Source organism: Mesoplodon densirostris, chromosome 16 (assembly GCF_025265405.1).
Source record: "Mesoplodon densirostris isolate mMesDen1 chromosome 16, mMesDen1 primary haplotype, whole genome shotgun sequence".
NCBI classification, from domain to species: Eukaryota; Metazoa; Chordata; class Mammalia; order Artiodactyla; family Ziphiidae; genus Mesoplodon; species Mesoplodon densirostris.
The window spans coordinates 54,116,957-54,128,056 of record NC_082676.1 but is presented as its reverse complement, the minus strand read 5'-3'; the positions used below and the strand labels follow the sequence as shown (position 1 = coordinate 54,128,056).

At 51.7% G+C, this 11,100-nt stretch overlaps 1 protein-coding gene across 1 annotated transcript in view; it reads left to right on the top strand.

Moving 5' to 3' along the window:
* Positions 1–11,100, top strand: part of ABCC1 (ATP binding cassette subfamily C member 1) — a 136,090-nt gene that overhangs the window by 44,721 nt on the left and 80,269 nt on the right. The window contains exons 4-5 of the mRNA XM_060079349.1: positions 1,243–1,380; positions 2,585–2,710. Coding sequence (XP_059935332.1) covers positions 1,243–1,380; positions 2,585–2,710 — 264 coding nt within the window. The remainder of the gene's footprint in view (positions 1–1,242; positions 1,381–2,584; positions 2,711–11,100) is intronic.

The window sequence follows — 11,100 nt, the reverse complement described above, 5'->3', positions numbered from 1 at the left end:
GTGGAGAATGGATTGTGGTGCAGGAGTGGAAGCTGGGAGGCCAGTAGGGAGGAGGTCATCCGGCATAAGGGGATGGAGGCTGAGACCAGGGTGAGCAGCAGGTAAGCTAAGGGCGGGCCTTGGTGGCAGAGCCAGTGTGAGTTGCTGATGGATAGATGTAGGGAGTGAGGGAGATGGGGGACCGAGGAGGACAGATGAGGACAGACAGACGTGTCTCTGGCTCAAGCAGCTGGGGTCTGAGGGGAGGTGCCCTGGGTGCCCGTAGCTCCACGGGAGTCAGGTTCGTGACTGTGACTGGCGTTGGGGTCTGCCTCCAGAGGGCCGCCTGTCTGGGGAATGGCCGTGGCATTTCCTTCTTTCAAGGAAACACAGTTTCATTGTTTATTTTCTCTTCCTGATCTCTAAGTCACATGTAAAACGGAAGTCATAGCTCCGGGTATCAGGAATGAAATAAAATCCCAATCCGCCCACCACGGTTGTTCTAATGAAGTTTCCTGAAGACAGGCGTGTGACAGTATCAGGTTAAGTAAGTTTCCTGATCTGCAAACTGGGGTTGAAAACAGTTGAAAACAGGCTGCACCGAGTCGGTGCGTGTGAATGCCTCCTGTGCGGCGGAGATAAGAGAAGCTCAATAAAGGGGAGCAGTTACCACTGCTGCCCAAGGCACAAGAACCAGTCAGCATCAGGGCTGGATTTCCTGATCTAAATTGAGGGTCGGCCTGCCACCTGTTTTTGTAAATGAAGTTTTATTGGCACACAGCCATGTCCACTCTTTCATGTATCGTGTGAGGCTGCTTTCACACTGCAGTGCAGACTTGAGTAGTTGTGAAAGAAACTCCATGGCCCACAAAGCCAAAAATATTTACTCTCTGGTCCTTTAAGAAAAAGTGTGCCGATCTCTGTCATAAGCTGAGCTTTCCCCCGACTTTTCCATCCTGTCCTGGGTCTGTACCTGGTCTGTTAGATTCCCACAGCTCTTGAGTTGGATACTGTTGTCATCCCCATTTTGCAGACAAGGCAGCAGAGGCTCAGAGAGGTTCGGTGACTTGTCCAGGGTCACCCAGCAAGGCGAGAGCAGATCTGGGACTGGAGCCAGGTCCTTCCCAGGCTGTTCCCAGTACTTCCCACTGGCCCGAGAGCAGTCCTCCTCCAGGCCTTGCATCTGCCAGGCTCTGGACTGTGGGAGCCTTGGGGAGCCTGGCCTCCTCCTGACGACTCCTGTTGTATGCTTTTCTCTTCCAGCTGCTTGCTACCTTTTTAATTCAGATCGAGAGAAGGAAGGGAGTCCAGTCCTCAGGGATCGTGCTCACTTTCTGGCTTATAGCCCTACTGTGTGCCCTGGCCATCCTGAGATCCAAAATCATGACTGCCTTAAAAGAGGTAAGTGGTGGCCTCAGTTTGTGTCTTCCGTCAGCATCTCCTGGAAGATGCTTGTTCCTTCTGGCTTTTGTGGAAACCATGCGTTTCCATGGGAACCAGGGGATGGCTACTGCATGGGCCCAGCTTCTTTCCTGAGGATTTCCCTCGCCTGTGCAACCTTTGTTCTAGAACCTTCTTTCCTCAGGGCCCCATGTGTCTGTGTAGCTCTCAGGGGCAGGAGCTGCGGGCAGATGCACACCACCCTCTGAGCCTCTGTCAGCGGTAACAGCCAGGCAGGTTGGCTCTCAGTATCTGTTGTCTGGAACAGAGCAGAGAAGGGAGCAGTGTTTGTAGGGTGGTGGCTTGGGGACCCTAGACTTGTCCCCATGTTGCCTTGGTGCTGCTCTGGCTGGGAAGTGGCTCTCATTGGCTGCCATCCGCTGCTCCCAGGGATTCTGAAGAGTGTGCTCTTTCAGACTGTCACGTGGTTCCCTGTCACCTTCTGGCTAATCAGGAACTGGCATCAGGCAAAGGAAGGAAGAGTAACTGCATGTTTGTTGAGCACCTGCAGTGTGCATTTCAGGCAGTCTTTAATAGTGATGGCAGCTGACGTTTATTGAGTTGGTGTTTTCAAAGTGCCAGGCCGGGGACTGAGTCGTTTCCGTGAATCATCTTACTGACTTCTCACAATTACCCTGACAGGGTCTCTCAGCTTCAGCACTAATTGACATTTGGGGCCTGAGACATCTTTGTTTTGTGGGACTGTCCTGTGCTTGTAGGATGTTCGGGACAGTGCCAGTAGCCTCCCGCTCCTGAAGAGAAGTGTCTCTAGACACTACCAGATGTTTCCCGGGAGGCAAAATCACCCCCACTTGAGAACCACTGGTCTGTCTGTAGATGGGGAAACTGAGGCACAGAGAGGTCAAGTAAGTAGACAAAGTCCCACGGCCAGAATGAGCAGAGTCAGGCCTTGAAGGTAGGTCTGTTCTGCTCCCAAGCCTGGGGCTCCTCCCCAGTGTCGGCTGCCTGGCCCAGGCAGTGTGGACCACACTGTGACGTAACTGCTTGTCTTCTGTTATCTTGCAGGGGGTAGGGTCAGGGTGGGAAAGCTTGCCGTCAGGCCTGCAGGCTGAGAGAGTGGGCCTTCTGCTGTCTGTTCCTCCGGCCTCCGCACGTTGCTTCCAGAAAGTGATCTTTTCTTCCTCCTTCCCTCCCTCTTGTTCAGGATGCCCAAGTCGACGTCTTTCGTGATGCCACTTTCTACATTTACTTTTCCCTCGTACTGATCCAGCTTGTGTTATCCTGCTTCTCAGACCGCTCACCCCTGTTCTCCGAAACCATCCACGATCCCGTAAGTATGATCACAGATGAGCACAGAGACACATGTGTGTGCATGTGTGTGTGCAAGAGAGAATACACAGTGCCAGCTAACATTGATTTGAGCCAGTATCGTCCATCTAGGAGCTCCTTCTGTCTTCCCTGCACACCTGGCGATACGTAACATTGTCCTCTCCACTTTACCGTTGGAAAAACTGAGCCGTAGACGTGGCTCGGGGGATTTAAGGAGGGAATCTGATTCACAGTTGTTAACTGCTGTGTTTTCCAGCCTGTTGTCTCATTTGGTTGGCGCAGTGGTTTTAGACAGTGCGAGTGAACTTTTAAAAATCAGGAAATTTCATATAAGTTCGAACTGTCCAGATTTTCTAGAAAAATGAGAAGTTCTGGCAGCAGTAGGGCTGTTATCCCACATGGCAGTGGTTGGCCAGATTTGAGGAGCGTTGCCCTGGTTTCCTTCCGCAGTCCTCACCACTCCCTGCTTCATTAGACAGTCTTGCTTCCCTCACCTACGTACGTACCTGGCCCCTGGGGGGTTTGAGTTTGAGACCCTGGGTCTCTTCCGTCCGCTTGAGGGAAATCCTGCTTGTGTAGAAGGATCTGAGTGGGTGGGGCGGGGATGGCCGCCCTTCTGCTGGTAGCGGGAAAGTGAACACGGTTATTTATCGCCCTTGCCTGTCTTCTTTCTCCCTCTCTGCCTCCGTCCATCCTCTTTGCCTTCCTCATTCCTCCCCTTTCTTCCCTCCCTTCTTCTGTCTAGTGCCGGGTGCCAGGCCCCAATCTGGACACAGGGCTGTAGCAGTGAATAAAGCAGAGTTATTGCCACTTGAGGTTTATGTTTTCACGGGCAGGGGCACAAACAGTAACCCAGGAGCCAAGTATATATCCTATCAGTCAGGTGGTGGTAAAGGCTGGGAAGAAGAAAGCGGGGAAAGGAGGTAGAGATGATGGTTTGGGGTCGTGTGTGGTTTTGATAAAAGCCATCAGGGAAGCCCCGCCCCCCGCCCCCCCACCTCCAGGAAACCTCACTGGAGCAGAGACCTGAAGGAGTGAGGGAGCCAGGCAAGCAGATACCCAGGGAAAGAGGTTCCAGGAAGAGGGGTGGCAAGTGCAAAGGCCCTGGGGCAGAGCTGCCGTGAATGTCGCCGGAACAGCAGGAAAGGCTAGTGCGGCTGGAGAAGCGAGAGGCAGGAGGGAGCGAGGGATGGTCTCTGAGAGCTGGGGCAGTCACCTATGGGCCGGGTGGGCTGTTTGGATTTTATTCTGAGAGGGATGGGAAGCCTTTGGAGCGTTCATTTGATGCTTTGTTCGTAGTTAGTCAACTGCTAATGGATGAAATTGCAGTGGGAGCAGTTTTCAGCTGTGGTTCTGCTGGGTTTGGCCTGAACCTCAGCAAAAGGCTGAGGCTGCTTTTGTGGGTGATGAAAGGACCTGTGGGGCATCAGCCTGGAGGAGGTGACCGATGCTCCCAGTGTGAGCTTCAGAAACCCGTGCCCTAGAGTGTGTTCGGAGAGGCCCCATTTTCTCATCTCCCTGCTCTGGGAGGAGCCGGGTTGGAGAAATTAGAAAAGTGTGTATGTGTGTCTGTGAATGTGTGTATATATGTGTGTTTGTGCACACAGGTGTGTGTGTGTGTGGTGTGTGTACATGCATGCACATATATTTATGTTTACATGTTTTGCATGTAGATGTGTATGAGTGTGTGCATGTGTGTTTGTGTGTTCATGTGAGTGTGTTTTGCATGTGTATAAAGTTCACAAGGGCAGCAGCCATGTATGAGCACCCAGGGAATCCAGCCCCCGCCTGGCACAGAGGAGGAGCTAAGATGTCTCCGGCCCTCATGTCTGCTGTTCATAGGTGTTTGTGTGCACGGGTATGGGTGTGTGACAGTGGAGTGTCCCCATCAGAAACATTAGATGTCAGGCTGTTCTGTGGAAATGGGGATCGCACTGAACAAGTCATACCCCCCTGAGTGACTGCAGACCCTGGGGTGCTCTGGGGGTAAACTGAGCCCGGGGGAGGCAGACAGGCCCACGTGGGGATCTCCTGACTCCTCAGGCTCCCTGTGGGGCCTGAGAAGCAGCCTCTCCCACTGGACGGTCCCTGATGCTTTATGGGGAATTTCTGATTTCTGGTCCCCTCTGGGATCCGGATAGAATTCCTGTCTCTTCTCTCCTGGGTGTGTGTGCATTGGGGTGTCTCAAAGAGCTGCCTTCCTCCTCCCATTGTGCTTTCTGCAGTTCTGGGGTGTGGGGCCTTCTCTGCCCGGGTACCCCGACTCTTCTCTCAGCTGTTCTTTTTCTCTTGTGGGAAATCGAGGCCCAGAGAAGTTGTCTTGACTTACAGCCTGAATCTGATGGTGGAGGCAACATGGTAATGGAAGGAGAGCCTCATTTTGGAGTCAGGCAGACCCTGGGCTTTAATTTCACCTGCGTCCCATTTATTCTTCCAATACATATTTACTAAGCACCGTTTTTATACTGCGCTTCGTTCTGGGGACACAGCAGTATGTGAAAAAGTGTGGTCCATGCCCTGCTACGCTGATCTGTTACTCCATAACAAACCACCCTGAATTTAGTGGCATAAAACAGCAAGAGTACTTTGTTATGTTTCACAGGCCCGGGCGTTGGCTGGGCTCAGCTGGGTGGTTTTCATTCAGGGTCCTTGCTCACGTGTTGGGTGGTTAGCGCGTTGGCCTCTGGCTGGAGCCTCAGCCAGGGTTGACAGCCCCACCTGGTCTCCCCGAGCTGCCTGGGCTTCCTCACAGCGTGACAGCTGGTCTCTAAGAGTGAGCGTGCACGAGGTGGAAGCTGTGTCACCTTTTAGGACCCAGTCCTGGAGTCACATAGAGTCACTCCTGCCACACTCTTCTGATTGAGGGAACCACGAAGGTCTTTTGGGTGCAAGGGGTGGGCGCACACAGGCCCCCCCACCAGATGGGGGAGCTGCCAGGTCTCATTGTAAGAGCATGTGAGATGGCAGGTGATTCCTGGCCAACTTTGGAAAATACCATCTACTGCATGCCCCCAGGAAGCTATCGTCCCGTTAAGCAGCTCAGCAGACTGTGTGACTACAGTTGAGATGAAGGCTGGGAATCAGGTTACGTGACTTTTGGATCTGACTTTGGGCAAGTCGCTCCTCCTTTCAAGACCTCAGTGTCCTGTTCTTGAAAATGGGTTGAGGCTCAATTTGATGCTGGCTGCACCCGCCTCCCTGCCCCGGAACTGAGGCCTGTGATCTGGGGAGGAGGACACTGCTAGGTGTCACCTCTGTTGTCTCCTCGTCACCCTCAGGGCTCACATCACAGCGGAGCCTGGAAGATGGGGTGAGTCCAGTCCCTGTCGCTGTCCCGCCCTCAGAGCAGCAGTCACATGTCACCTGTCCTCAGAGCAGTCAGCCAAGCCCAGGGTCAGGCGGGGCCAGCATGGGGGCCGGCAGTGCTGACCTTCTCCCCCCTGCTGAGTCACCAAGCTGCCATCCTCCCCAGCTGGGCCCGTGCCTGATGTGTGACTCAGAGCTGTGTCCTGGCCCTGCCTCCTGGCAGGGCTGCTCCCCTCTGTGCATCAGGTGGGGCCTGGCTGAGTAGGCCTCGCAGGCTCTCTGAGGCTGTCACCTGTCCCCGGCCTCTAGTCCTTTTATCTTGCTGGCCCTGAGGCTACTGCTTAGGATGCAGGGAGGGGGTTGCCATTGGCAGTTGGGGGCATCAGGGGCAAATGTGGCGGATAGTAGACCCTCACTTCTCAAAGTGGGGTCCTCAGACCGGCAGCATCAGCATCCCTCAGGTGCTCATTAGAAATGCAGAGTTTCAGGCCTGCCAAGTCCTGTTGAGTCAGGGTCTCATTTTCACAAGATCCCTGGGTGGTTCATGGTTAAAAAGCACTGGTTTAGCAAATTCTTAAAAATTGCTCAGCTCATTTGGTGTAAGAGGTATTTTTAATCCTGACCATATTTTACTGTGAACATTTCAAATCTACAGAAAAGTTGAAAGACGCAGAGAGTACTCTCCATCTACCCACCAACTATATTTTACAAGTTAACATTTTGCTAAATTTGCTTTATCACAAATCTATCTAGCTGGCCAGCCGGCTAAGATTTTTGGTATTTAAAAGTGACCTTGAAATACATTAGTATCCTTCATTCACACACTTCACTGTGCAAATCATTAGCCAGAGCTCAATATCTCTTTATGGTTCTTTTTTTTTTTTTTTTTAAAGTAAATTTACGTAGTGACATTCCTGAATCTTAAGTTACCATTTGGTGCGTTCTGACAAATGAGTAACTCAAACCCCTATTGAGATACAGAACATTCCCAGGACCCCAGAAAGTCCCCTCCTGCCCCTCATGGTCAGTCTCTACCCCTTGCAGCCCAGAGGCAACTGCTGGGCCTAGACTGTTAACGAGAGCATTGAAAACTCCATTTTTAATTCCTTTCTCCGTTATGCTTTCGGCCATTTAGTGATTCGGTGTTGTGCCGGGGGCTCCACCAGGCTTGGAGTACCTAGAAACGAACAGACATTGACCACCCCTTAGGAGAGATGGAGGAGGCGGCGGGCACATAAGCTGCTGCTGCGGGATGGACAGTGGGGTTTCAGGACAGGGGAGTGCTGGGGGCTGGGGGTGCCCAAGGAGCAGTCCTGCACTCAGCCTGGGGTGCCAGAGCCAGCATCCGGAGGAGGGGATGCCTCCATCCCCTCCCGTAAGGTTGAAGGCTGGAGGGTGGATGGGAAGGTGCTCCTGGTGGTGGAAGCAGCATGTCCAGAGGTCCAGCGGTATGATGGAACTTGTGGGTGTTTGGGAACTGTGTGGACTTCTGCTTGGTTGGGTCTCTTGCTGAAAGGAGGATGCAAGAGGCTGGTGACACTTAGGAGAGCCATTGCCAGAGTCCAGGCAGGTTGAGAGGAAGGCTGGCCTGAACAGTGACCCTGTGTGTAGCAGAGCCTCAAAAACCAGGAAGAGAGGGGGCTTCCCTGGTGGTGCAGTGGTTGAGAGTCCGCCTGCCGATGCAGGGGACACAGGATCGTGCCCTGGTCCAGGAGGATCCTACATGCCGTGGAGTGGCTGGGCCCATGAGCCATGTCTGCTGAGCCTGCGCATCCGGAGCCTGTGCTCCGCAATGGGAGAGGCCACAGCAGTGAGAGCCCCGCGTACCGCAAAAAAAAAAGAAAAGAAAAGAAAAAAACCAGGAAGAGAAATCGGACAAGTTCATGGGAAAAGCACACATCATGTGTGCTGCACTAGAAGAAATTGTGGTCCTGCGCCCGGAGGAGCTTTACACAGATGAGGAGCGGCAGAGCCAATGAAGAACACCAGTGTAACATGCTGCACCAACGGGTTTCTTCTTGTCGGACGTTTAGGTCGTTCCAACCAATGATAACAAGAGCAGCCTTGTGTTAATAAATAAAAGTAACTTATTTAATCCTCACAGCAACCCAACTTTGAGGTGCAACTGTGAGTCTCCCCCCATTTTACAGATGAGGACACCGAGGTTCAGGGTGTTGTAGTGTCGTCTGAGTTCACAAGGCTGGATTGGGAGCCCTTCCACCAGGTGAGCCCCTCACATCTGAGCCTGCATCAGCATCATCTGGAGGGCTTGTTAAAACACAGATCATTGCTGGGTCCCACCCCCCAGAGCTTCTGAGTCAGTCAGTTTGGGTGGGACCTAAGCCTTTCTATTTTTAACAGACTCCCAGGCACCGTGGATGCTGGTGATGGGGCCAGGTTTCAGAACCCCTGGTCTGAGCTACACTGCTGCTCACACGTCCCTTACTGCTGGAGTAACTGGTAGAAAACTGAACTAAAAGTAGAATCAAAACCAGAAAAGGTGGGTGGGGACCCAGAGAGTTTCTGACAGAAAGGCCAGAATGCTGAGGGCCCAGACAAAGGTCCTCAGGGTGCCTCGTGCGAGGTCACGGGTGGCCAGTTCTCAGAGAACCAGTGCCTGGGTGCTGTGTACCAAATTAGTTTAAACCGCATAGTTTCAGGCCAAATTACCTGCACCAGGTAGAGATGCCAAAGAATGCAGCTCTCTGCATGAACCTCCCTGCTCCTCTTCCTCCGCCTTCCGCCAGGGCCTGTCTGAATTATTCTTGTTTCTTTTCTTTTTTTTTTTTTTTTACAGTACGCAGGCCTCTCACTGTTGTGGCCTCTCCCGTTGCGGAGCACAGGCTCCGGACGCGCAGGCTCAGCGGCCATGGCTCATGGGCCCAGCTGCTCCGTGGCATGTGGAATCTTCCCGGACCAGGGCACAAACCCGTGTCCCCTGCATTGGCAGGCGGACTCCCAACCACTGTGCCACCAGGGAAGCCCTGATGTAATTTCTTATCTGTGCTGGTGACAGGACCCCGTGTCTGCCCAACGTGACTTCTGGTAATCTGAGCATCTGTATCTGGATCCAGAGGAGGGAGGAGAGCTGGGGAGACAAACTTAAGGAGGCTCCTGGATTGTGCACATTAGAAACTGAAGTGTTCATATTGCTGATCCAGCCTTACTGCATCTGGAGGGTGCATTTTCTTGCAAGGGCTGGGATTTTTACTAGCCAGAATGAGGATTAGTCTCTCCCCGCTGGGCCGTCATTTCTTATGGTCTTCGGGGTAGGACTCCATTTGGGTACAATGGGTATAAACGGAATGAATTCACCTTCAGTTACGTACCTGACAGTTTGCTTCGTTCTTTTCCTTCAGTTTTATTGAGAAATAATCGACATACATCACTGATTAAGTTTAAGGTATACAGCATTGATGGTTTCATTTACATATATTGTGAAATGATTACCACAGTAGGTTTTGTTAATAACGTCTATTTTCTCAAATAAAAGGAAAAGAAAAAAGCAGTGGTTTTTTTTGGTTGTGCTGTATGGCTTGTGAAATCTTAGTTCCCCGACCAGGGATTGAACCCTGGCCCTCAGCAGTGAAAATGTGGAGTCCTAACCACTGGACCTCCAGGGAATGCCCAAAAGAGCAGTTTTTAACTTTATAAATGTTGAGATGAAGATTGAATAACTCCACCTCTCCTTCCTCATCCTCTCCCCCCAATTTTATCATATTTTAAATTACATCAGTAATTAGTGTTTGCATCATTATAGCAATTGTAAATATTGTTCACTGCAGACCTGTTCGGATTCTGTGTTTACATGTCCCTTTTTTTTTTTAAGTTGAAGTATAATTGGCCTACAATGCTGTTAGTTCCAGGTACACACCATAGTGATTCGCCATTTCTATACATTTACAAAATGATCATGATAAGTCTAGGTTGCTTTGTTCTTGACCCACAGCTGGGCTTGCCTGATTTTGAAACAATGCCAGGATTTGTGAGGCCCCTGTGTGTGTAAGCCTGACACCCTGACAGTTTGCACCGGGCCTCCGTGCAGGTTAGAAAAAGGCATCTGGCCCACTCTGGGTGGATGAGTTTGAGAAAGGCCCTGCGTCCTTTCATCCCATGCAGCCCTGCCGCCCCCAGGCCCAGGACTAGCTGCACTTCAGCCCCCACTCGCCCCCTCGGCTGGGTGTCTTTGTGCAAGGCTGACTCTGTGTTGATGCCAAGACTGAAAGAAGGCTGGATTTGGAGGCAGAAGGCCCACATTTGAGTTCTATTCCTCCCCTTAAGAATCGCCACCTTTGGTGTCATGAGGTCTGATGTAAGCAGGGGTCAGCCAACTTTTTCTGTAAAGAGGCAGATAGTAGATATTTTAGTCTTCGTAGAGCACATGGTCTTGGTCGCAAGTACTCAGCTCTGCCACTGTAGCTCAAAAGCAGATGTGGACAGTACGGAAATGAATGGGCATCGCCGTGTCCAAATAAAACTATTTTGCAAGTGACCGGACTGTGGGCCTGACTTTGCCAGCCCTGATGTGAAGTGTCTGGTACAGTTCTTGGTGTGTCAGGGTCTGCAGGAAATGGCGGACTTGTTACTGTGTTTACCATTAGTATTCATGTTAATACTGCTAATGTCATTGCTTGAGCTTTTACTCTGCGCCAGGAACTGTCGTGTAAGTGCTTCACAGGTTTTATCTCATTTAATCTCATCATCACCAAGTAACTTGGCCCAGGCCCCTCAGTTAGTAAGTGGCAGGGTTGGGATTCAAACCTCCCTCTAACCACCTTGCTTCATGTTGCTTCACCCATGGACGCCCCCCACGCCTGGCTCCCACCCCCGCCGGGGCCCTGTTTTGTTGCTGTTGTCAGAGCTCTCACCATGTATAGTTGTATATTTATTTGCATCTTGGTTGCTTACTGTCCCTCTCTTCCGAGGCAAGAGGCAGTACAGGTCCGGGACCTCACTGTCTCCTCTGCGTAGCTCAGTCTTGGATGTATTTAGCCACCTCTTGGCATATAAGCAGATCCTCCCTCATTATTTGCTTAAGAAATAAATGAGTCATTGCCAGCTGTGTCCCGCCCCATCCCCTTCTCT